This window comes from Quercus suber, unplaced genomic scaffold (genome assembly GCF_002906115.3).
Source record: "Quercus suber isolate HL8 unplaced genomic scaffold, Cork oak 2.0 scaffold_697, whole genome shotgun sequence".
NCBI lineage: Eukaryota > Viridiplantae > Streptophyta > Magnoliopsida > Fagales > Fagaceae > Quercus > Quercus suber.
In genome coordinates this window covers 338,317-361,612 of record NW_027070138.1, presented here as the reverse complement: position 1 = coordinate 361,612, position 23,296 = coordinate 338,317, and the positions used below count along the sequence as shown (strand labels likewise).

General features: G+C 33.7%; 2 protein-coding genes and 1 long non-coding RNA gene across 5 annotated transcripts; 2 read left to right on the top strand and 1 right to left on the bottom strand.

The window, feature by feature from the left end:
• The first annotated feature begins 5,961 nt into the window (after positions 1 to 5,961).
• Positions 5,962 to 11,656, top strand: LOC112031958 (disease resistance protein RPV1). Of its 3 annotated transcripts, XM_065766281.1 has the most exons (7): positions 5,962 to 6,661; positions 7,764 to 8,868; positions 9,077 to 9,352; positions 9,452 to 9,994; positions 10,192 to 10,366; positions 10,565 to 11,204; positions 11,421 to 11,656. In XM_065766281.1, the coding sequence occupies exons 1-5, from the start codon at positions 6,156 to 6,158 to the stop codon at positions 10,225 to 10,227; spliced, it is 2,466 nt and encodes an 821-aa protein (XP_065622353.1). In that variant the 5' UTR covers positions 5,962 to 6,155; the 3' UTR covers positions 10,228 to 10,366; positions 10,565 to 11,204; positions 11,421 to 11,656. The 3 variants fall into 3 exon arrangements, with proteins under 3 accessions (XP_065622353.1, XP_065622352.1, XP_065622354.1); XM_065766280.1 differs by having other exon boundaries at positions 10,192 to 11,204; XM_065766282.1 differs by lacking the exon at positions 9,452 to 9,994 and having other exon boundaries at positions 10,192 to 11,204.
• A 1,681-nt stretch (positions 11,657 to 13,337) lies between these two features.
• Positions 13,338 to 14,866, bottom strand: LOC136064491 (uncharacterized). The gene is made up of 2 exons (XM_065766276.1): positions 14,515 to 14,866; positions 13,338 to 14,275 (listed from the first exon to the last, which is right to left on the bottom strand). The coding sequence occupies exons 1-2, from the start codon at positions 14,864 to 14,866 to the stop codon at positions 13,380 to 13,382; spliced, it is 1,248 nt and encodes a 415-aa protein (XP_065622348.1). The 3' UTR covers positions 13,338 to 13,379.
• A 1,217-nt stretch (positions 14,867 to 16,083) lies between these two features.
• LOC136064492 (uncharacterized) lies at positions 16,084 to 17,293 on the top strand. The gene is made up of 3 exons (XR_010626102.1): positions 16,084 to 16,354; positions 16,848 to 16,908; positions 17,072 to 17,293. It is a non-coding gene; the product is annotated as an uncharacterized LOC136064492 (long non-coding RNA).
• The last annotated feature ends 6,003 nt before the right edge of the window (positions 17,294 to 23,296 follow it).

Here is a 23,296-nt window from a genome sequence, read left to right as displayed (position 1 = left end):
TTTTTGAGTTTTCCGAGACGGAAAGTTTGACTTTTCTCGTGAACAGTGCATACTGCGCATTGTTTACGGACATACAAATTTCACTTTTTAACAACTTTTTCATTAAAAATAGGTCTCACGATACTATTTATACATTTAAAAATTATTTTGCTATAGTGTTTATTAATTTTCAGTTTTAGTTTTCGGTTTTTAGCTGTATCTAAACGAACCCTAAGAAGTAAGAATTCTCTTCTATCCAAGTCAAATAGTCCATAATACCTAACGCATGTTTTGCTAACAAATATGCAAGTCTATTACCTTCCCCTTGACACGAGAAAAATCAACCCTACCTACAGACTCATAAGACATTAACACTCCCCTGACTACAACAGCTATCGTGGAAGGTGGTTCAAGAGCATTGTAGAGCACCAAAGAGTCACCCTCAAGAATAACATCGTGAACGTCAATGTCCCTAGCGAACTCCAAGCCCGCTTCAAACACCTTGGCTTCCACTTCCAAGTTCCAAAGCACCCAAAGAAGCATTGATTTTCTTACTCAAAGCCGCTATTACCTGACCCTCGAAGTCTCTAATCAACACTCCCACACCAGCGGATTTTAGAGCTGAGAAATCTGCACCGTCTACATTGATTTTGTATCTTGACCTTGACGGAGGGGACCACCCAACCACTTAAGGTACCACTGGTGTATCGTTCACCCGAGTTGCTTCATGATACTCTTGTAGGTACTGTCTAGTCCACTGAACCAATGCCAGGCCACTCTTTCTATTTCCACCATGCCGAACCTCGTTGCGATTGAACCATATCGCCCATGCCAGAGTTACTGCTAGCTTCGCATCCCCTTCATCATAAGAATCTGACATCAACAAAAGCCATAACAGGTCAAAAAAGGAATTTACTTGGGTCCGATCAAACTTGAGCTTGAGCTTTGTGCATTGCCATACATCCCTTGCACGTTGACATGACCAAAAGAGGTGACCCGATGATTCAACGTCCTCTCCGCACTCATCACTACAGCCATCCACCTGCATCCTTCTCTGCAATAGATTTTCCTTTGTAGGCAAAATACCTCGACAAGCTCTCCATGCAAAATGGTGTACTTTGTGAGGTACCTGTAAACTCCAAAGAAGCTTCCAAAACCTGCGTTTTCTGCTGGAATCCGAGCTGGTTCCTATATTGCTTGGCCGAGACTCCTCCACTGCCAACCTGTATGCACTACGGACACTAAATAAACCATTAAAAGTGCCAGCCCACACTAGCTTGTCTTCAGGCCGACGTAAACTAAGAGGAATGCTTTTAATCAAATCTGCTTCATGAGGCAGAAAAATGGCATCAATTATCACTGTTCTCCAAGTTGCCGAATCTTGTGAGATAAGCTCACTAACCCGAGTCTCATCGTGTAGGAATAGTCTTGGAGAAGTGACTCTGAAAGTGGAAGGAGATGGGAGCCATTTATCCCCCCACACCCGAATAGATTCACCATTGCCTACTGACCACTGAATCCCCTTTTTCACCGGATGTTGTGCTGCCATTAAACTTCACCAGGTGTATGATGGATTTGTGCCAAGTGATGCATGAATAAAGTCAGTGTTTGGGAAATATTTCGCCTTGTATACCCGATATACCAAAGACTCATGCTGTGTTTGAAGTCTCCAACCCTGTTTAGCGAGTAAAGCCAAATTGAACTCCTTCAATTTACACCCTTAAAATTATGGACCGTTTCTAAAGATTGCAAACTTTTCTAGTACTAAATGACTATCTCATTAATGAAAATAAATACAAATTCTAAAATTTTAGGGAACAAAATCAAAATCACCTCAAAATTTAAGTATATAAATCACAATTTAGTATTAAATTTGATTTTCCTTAGAGAAGATAACATTATTTTCGTAGCATTAGTTAATATAATACTACGATTTAATTCAATTGGGAAACCTAAATGATGACATCTAAGTTTTGTTCTAAAACTTTTTTTTTTTTTGTAAATAAATATAATTTATTGAGAAATATTTGAGGAAAGGCATATCCAATTCGCAACCTCCAGACAACCTATCATGATAACAGATAAAATATGCACACACATTTATATATTGTTAAACAAATATGGCTTCAATACTCCCATGTCTTTTTTTTATCTTTTTCTTTTTAAAGATCATGTTTGGTCCATTTCAATCCACTTCAGTCCAATTCGGTCCACCTCGGTTCTATTCGGTCCAATTTGGTCATATTCGATCCATTCTGTCCAATTCGGTCCCATTTGATCCACTTAGGTCTTGTTCGGTCCATTTTGGTCCTATTCAGTCCAATTTGGTCCTATTCTGTTCTATTCGGTCTTATTCGGTCCAATTTGGTCCTATTCTCTTCTAACAGGTCTTATTCGGTCCCATTTGGTCCTATTCGGTCCATTATGTGCACTTAGGTCCTATTCGGTCCATCCGGTCTAATTCTGTCCAATTTGGTCCTGATCTGTTCAAACTGGTATTATTCGATCCGCTTTGGTCCTTTTCGGTCCATTATGTGCACTTCAGTCCTTTGCGGTCCTAAATCGGTATATCCGGTCTTACTCGGTCCACTTCAGTTCTATTAGGTCCATTATGTCCACTTTGGTCATATTCAGTCCTATTCAGTCCACTTGATCTTATTCAGTCCACTTCGGTCTATTTAGTCCACACTTTGGTCTACTCCGTCCATGCTGTCCACTTCATTCCAATTTGGTTCATTTTGTTCTCTTTAGTTCTATTTGGTCTTATTTGGTCAACTTAGGTCCTATGTCCATTTAGGTCTACTTTGGTCCATTTGGTCCACTTCCGTTTATTCATTCCACGTTAGTCCATTTCGGTCAATTCATTCAACAAATAGAACTAGGAAAGTTTGCTTCTTTTGAAGGTATCAGATGGCAAGTTTCTAAAAATTAGCTTCTCACTAAGAAGTTTACTAATTATTAGTTTTATGAAAAACTATTTAAAATTCATCAAAAGTTATCATATGGATTAAATATATGGTGCTTTCTTTTTGCATCATCAACAGACGACTGCAGCAATAAGCCGCCTTCCCAAGCCCCATCGGCAATGCTACCAATGTATATGAAAATAATGCTTTCTTGGTGATAGCAAATTGATAATCACGAAGAGGAATATTAACTACATGATTCAAAACAAATTTTTTTTTTAAGAGAGAGAGACAGATAAGCTTAACATTGTCGCAATGCTTGAACTTGAAGCATCTTTGAATTTCAGGTGGTTAAAGAAGTTCCACCTACTATTGTTGGTAATGGTGACAATAATACAATTTATAATTACCAAAAAAATTTAAAAGTTCTTAAGTTACTAGCATTTTTACTATGAAAGACTTACAACACAACAAGTATCAATGACACAATGATGAATTAAATACAACTTTTTTTCCACTCAATTTAATGTGAATGAAATATGAACAAGATGAGTTTGTGTGTGTGTATATATATATAAAATTAACAGAAAAAAAAAATCCCTTATCTCAATAATTCTTAATCAATGGGTTAAAATTCAGGAAAATGCCAAAGTTACTATCATTTTTACTATAAAAAGAATAATGTTAGAGATACAAACTATTTTACAAAAAACTTTACAAACTGCTGATGTGGTGATTGATTATTGATAAATGAAAAAGTAATATTAATGGTGGGTTTAGATGAAAACCAATAAAAGATTGGCCACATCAACATTTTGTAAAAATGTTGTAAAATAGTTTGTGCCCATAACATTACTCCTATAAAAAAAAGCTTATAAATTGGCATGACAATAAATGTGATTAGTGTCACTTAAGAACATAGTGAATAAATGTTTGAGTTACATTTATGCGATTGGTGACACATTAATTAGTAAGGCTTATGTGATGAGATTTGTAATATTCCTAGCATAACTCGTAATAAACTATTGCAAGAAAATGGAATTACTAAAATAGCTATCAACACAAGGAACCACCATTAACATAACAAGTAATAGTAGTTTGTTTATATTGAAGCGTAACCCACTTTCACAATTACAGAACTATATTGCATTACTCCTCCCCCTCCCCCCAAAAAAAAAGACTGAAGTAAATTTTTTGTACTTAAAGTTTTGAGTTGTTTTTATTTTGGATCTTTACGTTTCAAAATTTTAATTTTTTTTAGAAGGAAAAAAAAAAAATTGATAACAATTGCCTTCTAAAGCATATTGGTATTTTCATATTGGTCTTGCAGTCTACCTCTATATAACTAATGCCTTTTGCGCCTAATACAATAAAATTCTTGCCTTATATAGCGTTTTAGAGCTAGTATTTTTATGAAATAGTTAAATAAGAAGAGCACTTAACTATCGAATTATTAACAGAAATGAAGGCAAACCAATATAAAAATATTATAAAACGTTGAAGGATCAAAATGAAAATTTTGAAACTTAAGGGAAAAATAAAAACAACCCCAAATTTTAAGTGCAAAAAGGTATACTTTAATAAAAAGAAAAAGAACCAAACTTTAAATTAATCCATTCGTACATAAATCCCTAAAAACCCAAAAATGAACTCAATTCTTCACAGCCCAAACACAAAATAGACTTCTTTTTTTCTTTTTCTTTTTTTAATAATTGAGGATAAAAGTGAAAACCTGGGTCAGCATCAATGTCAATGCTGCAGCGCTGAGCTCATCACCATATATTCTTTTATGAATAAATATGATTTATTGAGAAAAAGACGTGGAGAAGCATAGCCCATTTCCAACGTCGGGACAAAAAACTCAAAGAGGAAGAAAGGAGATGGGAAGAGGCTTGTCTTATGGACAAAAAAACGTCCATATTTTGTTGATGAACAAAAAATCCCAGCAAGAAAGGAGATACAAAGCTAAAATTGATTGTATATTTGAATCACCATATGATTGGATTTGATAAACTTTCTTCCTTTTTGAGAAATGTTTCATTCCTTTTCAAATAAGTATATATGCTTAAAATTTTCATTCTTTTTTGCTCCTAACTGTACAGTCAGTACAGAAATACAGATCAACTAGACGTTACATTGAATCATAAAAGAGCAAGGATAAATACAAAGAGATTTGGAATAAGATATGCTTTCTCTCTCTTTCGCACACTTATTAGAAAAAGAGTTTTTGACATGTAGCCCTCCAATCCCTATCACTCTCTCTCTCTCTCTCACAGACTTTCATGCATACATCTTATAAACAACCAATATAGTTCAATAACTTTAAGAAGTTGTTTTGCTAGGAAGATACCTGGAAGATGGAGAGGGGAACATGATCCTCTCTATTTCACTTGGAATGGAAAGAATGTATTTCACGGTTAATATTTTATTTCTTGAATTCAAACGGTGTACACCATTGGCATGGGGCAAACCTTTATATTTGTAATATGAACCACGAAATCCATTTTACATGAAGAGTATCCTAATATGGGACACTTGTACACTCATGCACGCATCTATTTAAATAATATTAAGTTTGAAATCATAACAAATTTCACAACATCTAAGATGATAAACTGTAATTTATGCATAAAAAAGATAATGTTAATTATGGTATCATGTGAAAGTGATATTAAACTAATCACAATCTTCAACCAAAATTTTTTTTATGCAAGTAGGTGTAGCATTGTTGTTTAAAACTAAGATTTCTATTCTTTAGCGTGTCCAGATATATATGTACAATGTTATCTACATTTGTTTAGTCAATAATATAAAGTGTACATGAACAGTAAATATAAAAAAATAATTTTTCACACATTTAATAACCAATGTTGTCCAATATGATTGTTTTTCGTTGTTTGATACCTGGAAGAGAGGGACTGGGGGAGGGTTATTTGCACACACCTACTCTGTATTAAAAAAAATGAATTGTTGACCTGATTGCAAGCAGATCGATGGCTTGAATGTCTGTCCTTCCCTCACTTACACCCACTCCAACGCCCATTCTATTTAAAATGACTCAATAGAAACTGAATCCGGCATAATTAACTTATTAAGTTCTATAGGCTTTTTGAGCATTTCAGTCACTGCTCTAATTTCCTAAATCTATAAAACTCAAGCACATCCATCTCCTTCATTTCAGTCACTGTCCTTCAGTTCTTTTCCACTTCTTAAAATCCCACATCAATTCTTTTGATACATATCCATTAAAGAATTTAGATTACAGTTCGAATGGCTTTAATAGGCACAGAAAACACCTCCTCATCTTTTCCATCTTCTTCTATGCTTGGATGGACGTACGACGTCTTTCTTAGCTTTAGAGGTGACACCCGCAAAAATTTTACAGACAATTTATATACTGCTTTGAAACAAAAAGGCATATTCACATATAGGGATGATGAGAAACTCAAGCGAGGAACATTCATTGCCCCAGAGCTCTTGAAAGCAATAGAAGAATCAAGATTTGCTATCGTCATTCTCTCAAAAGACTATGCATCATCGAGTTGGTGCTTGATGGAACTTGCAAAAATTGTTGAGTGCATAAAAAAGACTGGACTGATAGTAGTTCCTGTTTTCCACTATGTGGATCCTAGTGATGTGCGGCATCAAAGGGAGACTTTTGCAGATGCATTTGTTAAATATGAAGAGCATTTCAAAGATGACATGAGGGATGTGTACACATGGAGAGATGCTTTGACACAAGTTGCTAGTATTGCTGGATGGGATTTACGGGACAAGTAAGAATTTCTTTTGGAATAATATATATATATATTTTCATCTAAAACAAAATACACGATAGGAATAATGTATTTAACTTAGTTTAGATCAGATTTGTATTGGGAAAAAAATTTCAACTGAGTAATCCAACCCAATTATGTTAAGCATATATGTGTACATACATATATTTCACTATTGTGATACTTTTTCTTTCCCATTAAATTAGAATATTAAGCCCAATTATGTAATATGCTTAAATAATTGAAAGAAAATCCAAATATTTTATTAGGCATAATCCCTATGAGTTAGGTTGGGTTGGAGATTTTACGACCCGAAGGAGGCCACCTTTGGCTTAACAATATCCAAAACCTAACACAACTTGAATCATGTACACTCTTCAAAAAAAAAAAAAAAAAAAACTTGAATCATGTACACTCCTAATTAAACATATTATTTCACCTCGCACTATAACCCTTTGATTGGATCATGTAAATCCTAAAAATAAACGATGTCTTCTACTAGTCTATCACTAGCTTTAAAATTGAATAATTTAATGTGATGAGTTTTAATCACAAAATCCCTACCTATTCTTCATTTAATTCAAACAAGATCATCAACCTAAAGGCCCAAAACAACCATGGCTTAAGCCCTGATAGTAATTTGTTGGGCCGAATTACCGTCTACCGAAATTTGTGAATGATGTAAATTTCAGATTTAAAAGATTGTTTGTACTTTGAAGTTTGAATCCAATCCTAACCATGACCACTAAGCAGATCGTCTTGTAACCCAGGATGACTGTCTCTTTCGGTCTTTCCCTGTTTTGTGCTCTGTTTTGTTTTTCCACCCCACTGACATTGGTTTATATTTTCTCCAATACAACTTCATAAGCAAAGATAAAATTAAATGGGCAAACGGTTAGGCCAGAAGCTCAATCTATAGTACAGATTTTATTTGGTGTATATATTATATATATTTTTTCTTATCATGGAACTTAGAGTTCCATTTTTTTTTTTAATTAAAAGGAAATAGTAAATGAATGTCAACATATTACATTTTCAAAACCTTTCATCTCTTTATAGCTTGTGCTAACTCCACAAAATTATTGTTCTATTTTATATACAGGCATGAATCAAGAGTCATTGAAGAACTTGTTGGAAAAATATTTAGTGATTTGAATTTTATATACTCAAGTGTTCACAAGGATCTCGTTGGAATAAAACCTCGTGTGGATAACATGATGAATTCATATTTACAATTAGGGTTGAACGATGTTCGCTATATAGGAATTTGGGGAATGGGTGGAATGGGTAAGACAACCCTAGCACGAGTCATTTATGACAGAATTAATTGTAAATTTGAAGGTAGTTGCTTTATTGCCAATATAAGAGGGAAAAGTGGAGATAGTTTGCTAGTTCCTTTACAAAAACAAATTCTCTCTGATATCTTGATTGAAAGCAATATTTATATAAGAAATATTCAATGGGGAATCAATGTGATTAAGAGGAGATTGTGTTGTAAAAAGGTTCTCATCATTCTTGATGATGTGGATCACTATGAACAATTAGAAGCATTAGTGGGCGAGCAAGATTGGTTTGGTCAAGGGAGTAGAATCATTATTACAACTAGAAATCAACATCTATTGATCCAACATAAAGTGTCTGAAGCTGAAATATATGAGGCTAAGAAATTGAATAATGATGAAGCTCTTCAACTCTTTAGTATGAAAGCCTTTAAGAAGGACTCTCCTTTAGAAGGTTATGTGGAGTTGTCTCAAGAGATGATTTCTTATGCTAGTGGCCTTCCTTTAGCTCTCAAAGTTTTGGGCTCCTTTTTGTTTCACAGGAGTATAGATGGATGGAAAGGTGCCATTAATAGGCTTAAAGAAAGTCCTGAAAGAGAAATTTTAGATGTACTTCAAATAAGTTATGATGGTCTAAAAGAAAGAGAGAAAAACATATTTTTAGATATTGCTTGTTTCTTCAATAGAAATTGTGAAGACTATGTAGTAAATATACTACAAACTCTCTATGACCAGCCAATCATTGATATAGACGTTCTTAAGGAAAAATCTCTTATAACCACCTCGTGGGGAAAAAAATTGCAAATGCATGATTTACTACAAGAGCTTGGAAGGGAAATTGTTCGTCGTGAATCCCCTGAAAATCCTAGCCAACGAAGTAGATTGTGGCTTGGTGAGGATATTTTTCGCGTGCTGAAATATAGTGAGGTAAGCTAACTATACACAATTTTAAGCTTCCTTATATGTATAATGTCTAGTCCAGTGCTACTGAATTTGTTTTTGGTTACCAGTTGAAGTATTATTCGTCAAGTAAACTACACAATTTCTTATTGTATATATTCATGCAATTCAAATGATTAAGTTTTTGTTAATGTCTAGGACTATACTACTATTAACTTTTGTTTTGATTTACCAGGGAACAACATTTCTTAAAGGAATATTCCTCGACTCAACTCCCGAGAAAGTGCAACACTTGAATGTTAAATCATTCTCAAATATGAACAACTTGAGATTGCTTAAAATAAGTAATGTGGATCTTCCTCAAGGCCTTCATGATTTTTCCAGTGAATTGTGTTTTATTCACTGGGATGGATATCCTTTAAAATCCATGCCAACAAGTTTCAAGCCAGACAAACTTGTTGAACTCAATATGCCTTGCAGCCTCATCAAACATCTATGGAAAGGAATCAAAGTAAGATTTTCACCAATGCAAAATAATTTTCTTAAATAATAAATATATGTTTGTAAGGGTTTAATTTTCCCAATTTGAATAATTCTTGTTTTATAACAGAGTGCAAAGAGGTTAAAACTCATAGACCTCCGTGACTCTCGGAACTTAATTGAGACCCCAGACTTTAGTGGAGTCCCAAATCTTCAGCATTTGATTCTTCAATGTTGTACAAGATTATCTAAGATTCACACATCCCTTGGAGGTCTCAAACAACTTCTTCAATTGGATCTAAGCGGTTGTAAATCTCTTGAAAGCCTTCCATCCAAGATTAGCTTGGAATCCCTTGAAGTCTTTATTCTTTCTGGTTGTTCAAGATTGAAGAAATTCCCAGAGATTGTAGGAAATATGTCACGATTGTCACACCTATATTTGGATGGGACTGCTATAAAAGAGTTACCATCATCAGTGGAGCATTTAACTGGCCTTGTCAAATTGGATCTAAGTGGAAGTGCCATAAGAGAATGGTCCTTCCCCACATTTCCCTCAAGAAATCTTGAGATTCTCTCTCTCTCTGGATGTGAAGGCTTATCATCTAAATCATCAAATAAGCTCCTTAGTTTTCCTTTAATGCGCAGAGCAAGTCCAAATCCTATAGGCATGTTGGTGCGTTCTTTTTCAGGCTTAAGGTCTTTGACCAATCTGAACTTGAGTTATTGCAATCTTTGGACAATTCCCGATGCTCTTGTCTGCTTATCCTTTTTAAAAGGGTTAAATCTAAGAGGAAATAATTTTGTTAGCCTTCCTGAAAGTATCATTCAACTATCTAACTTGTACTATCTTCTTTTGGGTAATTGTATCAGGCTTCAATCTTTGCCGGAGCTTCCATCAAATATTGATTTTATTCAGGCAGATGGTTGTACCTCACTGGAAACATTACCATTGAGACAAGAATGCTCTTTTAAACCAAGATTTTCTCTTCTCAATTGCTTCAAATTGGTTGAGAATCAAGGCTGTAGCGAAATGTTCAAACAAATGGTAAGAAATTACATCCAGTTTCAGATGCAAATGCAGTGTAATGAAGATTTTTGGGAATATAGTTTCATTCTTCTAGGAAGTGAAATTCCAAAATGGTTTAGTCATCAAAGTGTTGGGGCTTCAGTGGATTTGCAGTTGCCTTCGGCTTTACTTGATGAATACATTGGAATTATTGTGTGTGCTGTTTTTGTGGTCCAGGAACTTCACCCATTTGACCAACTTTCTAGAAGCGAACGTAGGCTTGTCTGTTACTTGAAGGTTAAGGGATCTGATTATTTTCATAGCATTTCCAATGGTTTCCCAGAAGAATTTGGGAAGATTGGATCACATCACCTTTGGCTGAGATATTCCCCTCGATTCTTCAATCCAAGCAAGGAAAAATTGAGTCAAAATGATGAAAATGGTTCTATTCCAATTGAGATTAAATTTAGAACCGAAGGTCCACCAGGCTTGGTGCTTAAAAAATGTGGGGCATGTTTGGTATATAAGCACGACATTGAAAATATGAACCAAAGTGCGGTTGGGTCCAGCAACGTTAGCATCACTCCTGAGGAGGATGATTTTGATGATTCAATAAAAGATACCAAAATTAAGCGAAACCGTGATGAATCTGATGAGTATGATGGGCTTCGTCCTAGTGGAGAAGGTAGCTCTAGTGACATACCTCAACCAAAGAGGACACGACACCCTAATATAATTGAAAGACTCATGCCCCATTTAGGCAATTGGATTGGGAATTTAAGCACACAACATGACTCAGATTGTGAGGAATCCCAATGAAAGTGGTGGCCTTGATAAATCTATGCAAGGCTAATAATCTTTTCCTCTGATTTTTTTTGTAAGTCACCATCTTTCTCAAGTCCTGATTACTAATTAATTGCAAGTCCTGATTTCTCATGTAAAGGGTTCATTTTATCTAATAAAGCTGTTTAGACCAATTAATTTGTTTCCGGTTATCTTGTTAGTGTTTTTTTCAACTTATAGGTTTTAATATTTAATGAAAATTCTAAAGTTCAAATAATGAACCCTTTTCTTGATTTCTTCCTTTTTCCAGGTTTTGCGTATTCCTGGCTGGGTATATGACAGTGAAGATAGTACATGAGTCAGACTGGTGAATTGAAAAATGTAAAGGTGATGAAGGTATTTTAAAATTCATGTTTGCAATTTTTTCCTATTATAGATTTGCTGCCTCTTTTTTTTTTTTTACACACAAGAGAGGGAATGAGTTCTAATGCACACCACAAATTTCACTCAAAAGTTATGGTAATATAGATTTGTTGCTTGAGAATACTTTCATATTTGGTTTTTATTTTGAGTAGGAAAATGCTAAAACTACTTCAAATTTTATTACACAATGAATGTGATTAATAAAGACTTTAATTATATAAAGCTTGAGTTTGGATTGGACGCTTTGCCCAATTCGTGTGTCTACGTTTTTTTAGTGGTCCTATAGGTACTGTTCACAGATCCACAAAAGTCAGCAAAACACAGATTTCTAGGCATTTTTGGGTCCCATAGCACTATTCACACATTGAAAAATTATTTTGCTACAGTATTTTCAGCAAAAAATTTTCAGTTTTCAGCAAATAAGCGGTATCCAAACACACCCAAAAAATAAATATCTAAATTAATTTTCCTAATTGGTATCAATTTGTAAAACATAATTGTAGAATCTCCAATATTACTCTTTTAAGTTTATGTCCTCTGTTCATGCAAAATGATTTTTTTTTTTTTTTTGTTTGGTCGTTAATTCTCTCAGTTTTTATTAGCGGGAGCCTTAATTGTCTATAATACTATTTCACCTTCCAAGACTGCAAGAACTTAAAATTGTAACAGTTTTAGTAAAATTCTTCCATACAACAAGAATTATTGGTTGATAATTACCTAAGCATGTATGTTTCAGTTAACTAATTGAATTAGTGTAAGATGACAACTTTATCTAATATCATTGAACCCCCTAAAAATGCCTACTAAATGGGGTCCTAGCTATTTGATAATTCATTCTTCCTAAATTTCATGTCTATTGAAGCAGTTGCAATAGAGCATTATAAATTTAGCCCTACTAGAATTTCAACTTAAAAAATTTGTGTGACCCAGCTTGCACAAATTCTGTCAACATTGGAACAAGCCAACTCCTCAAATTTAGATATCATATACCCTTCAATTTTAATCTTCTTTCTTTCATTATCTGATTTTAATAATCCCTCTCTCTCTCTCTCTCTCTCTCTCTCTCAACTACACAGCATCATTTATAATTGTTAATCAAGTAATTCTTGCCAATGCTTATGCCTAGTAAATAAATTCTTAGTTAAAAATTTAAAGGAAAAACTCTTACTGGATAATCGTCAGAAGGAGTAATGATCATGCTCTTTTATTCAACTCTCATTTAAGCAAGCACTGTCCTAATTTTATAGTTTTTTTTTTTTTGGTTGCGTAAACTCGATTGAATTACTGATATAATTAATTGGACATTTGGACATGTGAGTCTTGACCAAATGCTCGTTAGGCTAGCTTTTATGGATTCATTATAATTGGCCCACTACTCCAATTTCCGAACACAAATGGCCCAATCCTGAATGCTTGGAGCCTTGTATCATAAAATCGGTTGTTTGAAAAAAGGATANTAAAGTTATAAACATTTGTTTGAAAACATGTGCAGAATCAAAGGTAAATTCAGAGGGATTGCCACGTTAACAAGTCTTAGCAAAGGCCAGGGACGGAGCCAGGACTTGGAGTTAGGGGGGGCAGAAGTATTAAAAAAAAAAAATGAAACTCCAAATAAACATTCATTTAATAAACCATCAACAAAGAAAAATACACAAAATTATTGTTTTTTAAGATATTACAATGCAGTTATTTATGAAAATGGAACTCGCCGTCTTTTTAAATCTTCAAATCATCTATGATTGAATCTGTACTAATTGTCGCAGCAATGTCCCTTTCAATGAATAAATCATAGCATCTAACAAAAACTCATCTTCCATTTTGTTGCGAAGGTCAGTTTTGATGACATTCATAGCTGAAAATGCTCGCTCTGTAGTTGCAGTAGAAACGGGAAGGGTAAGCACAAGCTTGACCACTCTATAAATAAGGGATAATATTCTGATTTTCTAGTTCTCACCATCCATTGGCACAATTCAGAAATATTTTTCAAATTCTTGAACCCTGAATGCTGAACTACATCATACTTATAAAGATCAAGTTCCTTTTTCAAATCATTCTTTTCATCATCTGTGAAGTCTATTGGATAAAAATTATCTACCAATGAACAAATATCACTGACTCGAAAAGATTCATATGCCTCTCGAGGGTCTAGAGCTGAGCTAAGCGTAAGTAACTCCATGGCATGCTCACTAAACCGATGATTTAGTTCCTGTAATTGAGAATCTATTCCTGCATTAAAAATATCTACTTTATAATAATGCTCATTTCTAAAGTCCTCTTGTTGATGACGAGATCGACCAAATCTTGCAACATAACGAGCATTCATATCAGGGACATCTAAACTACGTTCCTTACAAAATGATATCACAGTAGCTAGTAAGTCATCCCATTTCTCATCTCTAAATTGTTGAATAAGTTTTTTAGTGGATGAAACTAAATGCATAGCATTTAAAATGTCTTGCGATTGGTTTTGCAAAGCTTGACAAAGTTTATCCGTGATCCCCATAGTTTCATTAACAAAATGCAAGATGAAGACAAATTCAAATGAAATTAATACCTCATAAGCGGACTCTGCTTCTACTTTTTGTGAAGAATTTCCTTCATCCATAATTTTCAGTAGAACTTCACATGTTGGACTAAACAACTTTATCAAGTTAGAAACCGATTTATAATGCGAACCCCAACGAGTGTCTCCAGGTCGCTGTAAAGTGACCATTTGATTAAGTCCTTTCCCAGTCTCAAGCTCTTCAATATCAATCAAATATGCAATGTCAGAAGCTCTAGCAATTTTTAATTGCTCAATACGTTTGCATGAAGCACGAATATTATTGATAACAAAATCAATTTAGTGAAAAATCTATTAAGAGGGACAACTGCTTTTGATGCTCCTACTAATGCCAATTGTAAGCGATGTGCAAAACAATGAATGTAGTAAGCATATGGACAATCATTCAAAATCAAAGCTTGTAATCCATTCCACTCACCTCGCATGTTGCTTGCACCATCATACCCTTGCCCCCAAATGTTTTGGATATCTAAGCAATAATTAGAGAACAAATGATATATCTCCTTTTTAAGGGTTACTGCTGCAGTGTCAACAACATGAACAATCCCATAAAATCGTTCTCGCACAAAGCCATTTGTATCAACATATCTTAAAACCACAGCCATTTGCTCTTTCATGGACTCATCACGAGCTTCATCAACCAATATGCAAAACTTTGCATCACCAATTTCTTCCCTAATTGCCTTCTTCACTTTGGTTGAAATAACATGTAGAATTTCTTTTTGAATCTGAGGTGATGTGTAGGTGGCATTTTTTGGAGCTTTTGCCATATATTTCAACAATATTATTATTATAGCCCACCATTAAATCCAATGTCGTAAGAAAGTTTCCCCGATTGGTTGAAGTAGAGCTTTCATCTCGACCTCTAAAAGCAATAGCTTGCAAGGCAAGATGTCGAACAACATCAATTGAAGCCTTCAATCGTACTCGATTATTTGCAATTTGTTCTGAAGTGAAATTGCTCACTACCCTGTCTATGTGTTGAGACTGGTTCATTAAATCTAGACACGCTTTATGGGCAATTCTATGAGTGGAGTTAAGATCTTTCCCCATATGAAGACTAAAAGAACAACTTTCACCATTTCTAACTTTCTTCCAACTCTTAAATCCGTTAACTGTGAATGCATTTTGTCCGTCATGCCCAGTTGGCTTATGAAAGAGAAAGCATGGTAGACAAAAAGCGGCATCTTTTTTAGGAGAATATTCAAGCCATGACTTAAAGCGATCATCTTCATACCAAGAACCTTGAAAGCTTCGACCCTTCTCAGATTTTTTAAATTTTTTAAAACGAGGCTGGTATGGACCCAACTTAATGTAACGTCGCCGAATCTCATCTCGTTGATCAACATGATATGTATATATTTGTCTACGCAATCCAGGATCAAGTTCTAATTGCAACAAACTCATATCAACCTTTTGAAATTTTGTTTGAGAATTTTGCTCAATAGGGACATCAAGATTTTCCTCAACAGGTTCAGGATTTTCCTCAATTGGAACGTCGAGATTTTCCTCAATTGGGACATCAGGATTTTCCTCGGCTGGGACATCAGGATTTCCTCAACATTAGTGGTTGGCAATGTTGCACCACTAATATTAGCTTCTAAATCATTTGAAACTTTTCTTTTAAAAAAATCAAATATGGTAGTTGACTTTTTCATAATCTACAAATAAAATATAATTTGAAATTATTATGTTATTATATGGTCAATAATCTACAATCATTACACACAATAGACAAATATTATGCACACAAACATTCAACAACTAACCAATAAATTTTAAAGATACAAATAATCTAAAGATACAAATAATCTCTTTAATTATTTATCCAAATTTAATATTTTAAAAGATACTAACTAATAGACAAAAACACTAAAGACAAAAATTTAAAAAAAAAAAATCACAAAACAACACAGCCATTCACTATTGCTAAAGACAAAACTACAAAAAAAAATATATTGTAAACATCAATGGGCTGTACCGTGTGGTGTTGTCTTTGTCAATATCAAATGCAACTTTTTCAATTATAAAAGAATGCTAAAGACAAAGATGGGTATTGAATCAGATTTTTACCTCTTTTGACTCTTTCTCTAGTATATTTTGTCTTTTGAGTCTCTACTCTTAGGTCTCTCCGTCCCAGCCTCCAGGCTCCCAGGCCTCAGCGTGATAGCGTCCCTGACTGGCTGTGGCTGACTTCCTGCGCTAGTTGCTTAGTTGCTCTGTGCCCTCTGCCGAATTCCTCTCCTCTGTGTTCAGCCGTAAGTTGGGTTTTCCTCTTCTTTTCTTTTTTTTTTTTTTTTTTTTTTTTGAATGGCTTAGAAATCCCTTCTTTTTTCCCTTTTATTATATGTGGAAGGTAAGTTAGGGTTTCTACTCCTAGGCTGAGTAGATCTCTAATTGGAACCGGCTTTGATTTTTTTTTTTTTTTTGCTTGTGTTTATTTTGGAGCGTTGTTTGGGCTTAATTTTTGTGGTTGGGCTAATATTTTTTCTCTAGCATTTAAAAATATCAATAATATTATTAAGGGGGCAAAGTGTAATTTTATTGAAACAAATGGTAAAAATAATATATTATATATATACTAAAAATTTTTTTTGAAAATCTGGGGGGGGCCACTGCCCCCCCAGGTCCAAGAATAGCTCCGTCTCTGGCAAAGGCTCAAACCTTATCTCGTACTGTCTTACAGCTTAGCCAATAGTCACCATGTAGTTAAAATTTAGTTACTAATTCAGTTCCTCACTTGGCAAGTAGGTGTTTGACGAAAGCCTGAGTGTCTTGGAACACAATGATCAGAGGCTATTTCTCAAATTTGGTAATTCTTAAAATGCCTTTTAGTTTTAGGTGGTTTAAAATGATGTTAAATGTAAATCTGGATTAACTTTTTCCTTTAGTTTATTAGGTTATTTACTTATGTACAGTTTTTTAAAGTCTCAATTTCTTTTTAATGGTACTATTATACTTTTACCTATTTTCAGAAAATCAACAAATCAGAGAAAAACTAATCCAAACACAAGCTAAGTTGTGACCTTGCCGCTGATCACTCTCAAGTACTCTCAACAGCATGCTCAAAGCTTGTGTTTTGAATGTTGATCATGGTGGAGTACTAGTTCATCAACTACTTGTGTTCTTGGTCTATGTTGTAATGGCTTTGTGGGAACAGACTTGTTGAACTATGTGATGAATTTGATTTTTTTGAATGAGTCTGTGAATGTATTTGATGAATTAGCATGCAAGGAAGTTGCAGTCACTGGAACTTCCCAGCACCTCCTTTAAATGTTCACCTCATCTTAGCCATATGGTCTCATCATATTACCTTAATAGTACATTAGAGAGAGTTGTGCACTGTGGCTCACCAATCTTTTTTGGGGAACAAAAATAAGGCCCGTTTAGTAAATGTGTTTAAACACATATTTTCAGTTTTTAAGGCCCGTTTGGTAGATGAGTTTGAGTAATATTGTTTATAATTTTTTGAAATACGTGTGAGTAAAAAGTGTGGAAATGTGTATAATGTTGTTTAAAAACTGAAAATATATTGTTTAAATAGTCTACCAAACAGGGCCTAAACAACATTACATGTATTTACATACACTTTTTCACACATACGTGTTTTCAAACACTTTTGTAGTCACTGGAACTTCCCAGCACCTCCTTTAAATGTTCACCTCATCTTAGCCATATGGTCTCATCGTATTATCTTAATAGTACATTAGAGAGAGTTGTGCATTGTGGCTCACCAATCTTTTTTGGGGAACAAAAATAAGGCTCGTTTAGTACATGTGTTTAAACACATATTTTCAATTTTTAGGGTCCGTTTGATAGATGAGTTTGAGTAATGTTGTTTGTAGTTTTTTGAAATATGTGTGAGTAAAAAAGTGTATGGAAATGTGTGTAATATTGTTTAAAAACTGAAAATATGTTGTTTGGATAGTCTACCAAACAGGATCTAAACAACATTACATGTATTTTTACACACTTTTTCACACACACGTGTTTTTTTAAAAAAATGAAAACTGTTGTTTAAACACACATACCAAACGAACCCTAGATTAGTATTGAAGTTACGTGCATGAGAAAGAGTACTAGAAAAGGTTATATTTGTTAACTTATGACGAATTTTATGGCCTTAGAAAAAAAAAAAAGTTATATTTGTTAACTTCGAGACATCGTCCTCATCATAGCCTTACTTAAGAAAAGCCATGTGTATTCCCTTGTTGCATTTTGTATAATTCACATGCAAAACGTGCAAGGTTCTCTCTCTCTCTAGAAAAAGGCCAACTAATTAATATCTCCAAGGGTATGTTTGGTTGGAGGTGGAATAGGGGGAATGGAAAATAATGGAGAGAAAATAGGAGTGAGTGTTGTTTGGTAAGGAGAGAAGGAGAGGAAAATTTTGGGTGGGGCCCAGGCATTTTCCACCCGGGCCCACCAAAAAACAGTTTCTCTGATTTGGAGAGAAAATGTTGGAGAAAAGTGACTGTGCAGCAAATGACCAGTTTTACCCTTCTTCTCTTAGCCACTTGCGTTTATCTCAAAAAATTTTGCCGAGTTTCCTTTCTTCTCTCAACAATAACTTCATCTCACTATTATTCAACATAGAAAATAATTATAAAAAAAATACTTGATTGAAGCATCATCAGTTGAAAATGAAAATGTCTTTTCATAAATTTAATAAAATAAAAAAGAGAGAAGAAAATGAAAATACCTGGGACTGCAGTGGGCACCTGAGATCATGTGTTTTTTTTTTTTTTTTTTTTTTTTTTTTTTTTTTTTGGGGGAAATGCATCTAAGATTAGTTGACATGCAAGTAAGAAATGTGAAAGTAAAAGTATGAGAGGAAAGTCACAAAGAAAAAGAGATAAGGGAGAAGAACATGAGAGATGATTTCATGAGAGAGAAGGATAAGGAATTATAGTGAAAATAATACAGGTGAGGTTGTGAGATCCACTGGCCTTTCATTTTATTTTTAGTTTTATTGTATACTATTTTTTATTGAGCTCCAACAAGTTTTTATTTTTATTTTTATTTTAATTAAGAACTAGAACAGTTGTGGAATGAAAAAAAAAATATGTTCCTAATGCAAATAAATGGTTAAATATAAGAAAATGAGATTCGGATTTTAAGGTGTTTCTTCATTGAAATAAAGTATATGTAGGGGGAAAAATACCCAATCTAACATAGTGGGCCTAGAACCCCATGTGAGGATTACTGTGCGTCCGAAGAGAAGGAGAGGTAAGGGCAAGGCCCATCTGGAAGAGGGACCCCCAGAAAGAAAAGTGATTACAATCCGAAGAGGTCGCCTTCTGTTCGAAGAGGTTATACTCCTCTGACGCGAATAGTATGGATTAATTAAACGTATAAAAGGTCAAAATGATCTTCCGAGGACTCCTCTTGATCAAGATAAGCTCTGAGTATACTTGGAGATGATAAGGATAAAGAAATATCTAAAGAGAAAGTTGCTACCACCGTATTTAATGCTCTGCAGCAATTTTTTTGTCCGCATTTATGTGGAGAAGACCCCTGAACAGTGTATCCTCACCTACTGCCACTCACACAGAGCTAAAGGAGATGCTTGACATGACATATACTCAAGTAGACTCACGAATGAGGTACAAGTGGACGATGGAGATGAGGAGAATGGAGGTTATATAAAGGAAAGAAACTCCTGAGGAAGAAGAAAAAAGAAAAGAGAAAGAGCTTTATTGTAACCCTAAGATCTGTATTCACCACATAATCCATAATATACCTCTTTGGACACCCATTCTTTACGTGTAAATTCATGTTGGTTTGTGCTTAAGGGTTGTGATTAATTGTTGTTGATTTCATAATCAACCTAGCTCTTTTAACCACTCTCTACAAATTCATTGTTTTGGACTTGGGCCACAAATCCTAACCCTACAGTATAATTTTCTTATTTAGTGATTACAAAGAAGTGGGTGTTGTTTGGTAATAAAGAAAAATAATATAAATTTGTATGTATAATGTGTTAATTTTTATATTATTTAATGAGTACAAATAACTTTTTTTTTTTTACATATTATGTAACGAGGGCATAAAAGTTAATTTATATAAACTACATTTTCTATCTTCTCACTTTTCTCTTTAACCAAACAAAAGAGTTTTTCATCCTCCCACTTTTCCACCCCTCCAACCAAACATATACGAGAAAAAACTAAATCTTTTCTATCCTTCCACTTTTCCATCATTTCACCAATTTTCTATCCTTTCACTTTTCCACTCCTCCAACCAAACGGACCCTAAAACTTCTTCAAATTAATTCAAACTCTTTTCCCATGTAAGAACATTTGGATCACAATCACCAAACCCTTTGTAATATTGTCTATTTATAAGATTTTAGCCTCTAACCTTTTGTAGTATTATTTATTTTTAAGATTTTAGTTTCTATTTTTTATGGACGTCATTCAATACATTTTTTAGCGTATAAGAAATACATTTTTTTTCATAGACGATAAGTATTAGTTGTTTAATAGAAAATAAAGTAAACTTTCCTTTTACACTAATAAAATTCAAATTAGGCCAAAATAAAAATTTGAGACAATAATTAATAACTCAACGAAGAAATATTATGTGAGCCATCAAGAATTAGTCATTGCATATAATAAAAGGAACATGCCATCCAAGATTTTTTTTTTCATAAAATTATTTTGTTATTGTTTTGGATCTTGGAAGAGATATAATTAATGTAGCATCATTTTGCATTACATTGGAGACATAATAACTTATTAACACATGCACACGATGATTAGGAAATAGTGTAATATAATTTATATTATGTATCGATTTTGGCACTCTTGATTCCGCTTGATCTTTTCATTTGTAAGTTTACATTATATAACCAATAAAAGAAAAGATACGGAAAGAAATTTAAGAAATGAACGTACGTACGTATATATATAGTAATCCATAAATATATACCACTATCGTCAAGCCAATTTTGAATCCTAAATTTTTTTAGTCTCTTTTATGCAAGGCTTCATGTGGCAATCAGATGAAAATTAATTACGTCCCACTACAATTTATTTTACTGCTAAATTATATTATAAAGTTTTCCTTGACTCCACAACTCTTGGACACAACTCTTGGATCATGCATGCATGTCACGTGTAAGCGAAAGTTCTGGGTATCAGTAGGAAATAGTTTTTATTTTATTTTATTTTTTATTTTTATGGATACTTTATCTATAGGTGATACTTTATGTGTAGATTGCCAAGATTAGGTAAGATTAATTGAATCATGCCTGAATGCCAAAGGAGTGGTATAAGATCAAAGAAATAAATACTATAACAAATTTCACAATATTATTTACAATTGTTAAGGTAACGGATTTTAATAAGTATAAAAATTATGTTAGCTAGTGATAATTTAATATAAAAGTGATATTACATTAATTACAATCTGTCATATTAACAAATCATAAAATTTGACGTGATGCATTTTTGAGAGAAAAAAAATTATGAAACAGAAAAAATCTTGTTGAAACTCAATATATATATATATATATATATGAGCTAGGTTGCATGGCCATCTCGAAGTAGCCATTTATTTCCCTCTAGTATTTAACTCTGTTACAGATGGGAGTACCAAATCATAGATATATAAAGTTGGAATACTCTGATGAAACCTGATCAGTGTCACATGTTCATACAGATCTGAGGTTAAAAAATTCCAACTTACCTTACTAGTGACAACTTCTAGCTAGCTCCTGAATGCACCAGTACTGGATAGAAAAGCTATTGGACATTACAATTCACATGGTTCTGAGATTTGGTTTTATTTATTCAGCCAAAAAAAAAAAGAAGAGATTTGGTTATATTTATTTTATGTTATTATTAGACGAACAATTATCTTGGTAACTATAAAGAGAATTGGTTTTATTTATTGCTGTCAGAGTTTCAATCTCACACATTTATTTTCTTGGTTTTGGGATAAGTACTAATATTTGAGTACTACTTGCTTGGCGCGATCAAGGGCAAATTGGCAGGTTTTTAATTTTTAAAAATTGGAACAATAAAACTAAATTAACTAGGTACTAAATCTTGATAATGATTGACTAAATAGATTTTTTTTTTCTTTGAGATTAGATAAAAATTATATTCTAGTTTGTTTATATACGCTTTTTCCTAAGGATTTGAACTTTAACTCCTTAGTTCTTATCTCACACGAATTTATACTTGCGAAGTGACCATTATGCCAAGTATGCACAGTTATCGAGTATTCATTAAACACTAAATCAAACTAAAAGATAAAAATCAATACATCTTTTTAATATTCATTAGAATTCTAACGATTTGCACACAATGCTATAACTAAGGTTCAACTTTAGATTTATAAGTTTTTGAGCTTTGACCTAGTTTGTACTTTCTTCATCAAAATGCAAAAAAAGACACTGTTCATGATATACTTGTACTGGTTCGTGTTGGCTTCGGCTTCTTTACCAAAACATTTGCAGACGAGTTTACTTCACAGCATAGACAAAACAAGACATCAATGAGACAATGACAAGATGGAGTTAGGATTGAAAATTACTAGGGTTGAACCTGATTTTAGCTTTATATCTTGGTAACCAATAACATGATTATAATCCAAATTAACTGTGAGTTACATGAATCTGTTCTGGAAAACCAGAGTTTGTATGAAAGACAGTAAAATAGATAAAAGTTTGTTGATGAGGTATGGGTAGGGAAGCTTGGATATGTTGGGCCCAAAAACAGTCCCTTTAACATATGAATTCTATATAGGACTGTCCAAGGACTTGTTCAAACTGATCCAACTGCTGGACCCAGACTGCTCCTTATGATTCGAGTGATTTTTCGATGGCAAGAGGTGGTCAGTGGTACAAAAAAATGAAGAAGTCCTAGACGGACCAAAAAATGAAGTCCATGAAGAAAGTGGACGAACAAAAAATGAAGCCTATGACCAAAGTGCACGAACAAAAAAAAAAAAAAAAAAAAAAAAAGTTGGACGGATGTCCATGAACAAAGATGGACAAAAAAAAGAGTGGATGGATGCACAAAAGTAGACGGCCACCAAAAAAAAAAAAAAGTGGACGGATGCACAAAAGTAGATGGCCACCAAAAAAACAGTAAAAAAAAAAAAGAAAAAAGAAAAAAAGAAGAAAGATGGATGCATGTCCATGAACAAAGGTAGACGGACAAAATATCTTAAGAAGGCACGCTACTAGA

Excerpts from the sequence above, each read along its gene's own strand:
- LOC136064491 (XM_065766276.1), bottom strand. The coding sequence starts at position 14,866 with ATGGCAAAAGCTCCAAAAAATGCCACCTACACATCACCTCAGATTCAA. Across the intron at positions 14,276-14,514 it reads TGGTGCAAGCAACATGCGAG|AGCTTGAGACTGGGAAAGGA; the intron begins GTGAGTGGAATG and ends TTGATATTGAAG.
- LOC112031958 (XM_065766281.1), top strand. The coding sequence starts at position 6,156 with ATGGCTTTAATAGGCACAGAAAACACCTCCTCATCTTTTCCATCTTCT. Across the intron at positions 9,353-9,451 it reads ATCTATGGAAAGGAATCAAA|AGTGCAAAGAGGTTAAAACT; the intron begins GTAAGATTTTCA and ends GTTTTATAACAG. Across the intron at positions 9,995-10,191 it reads CAAATCCTATAGGCATGTTG|GCTTCAATCTTTGCCGGAGC; the intron begins GTGCGTTCTTTT and ends TAATTGTATCAG.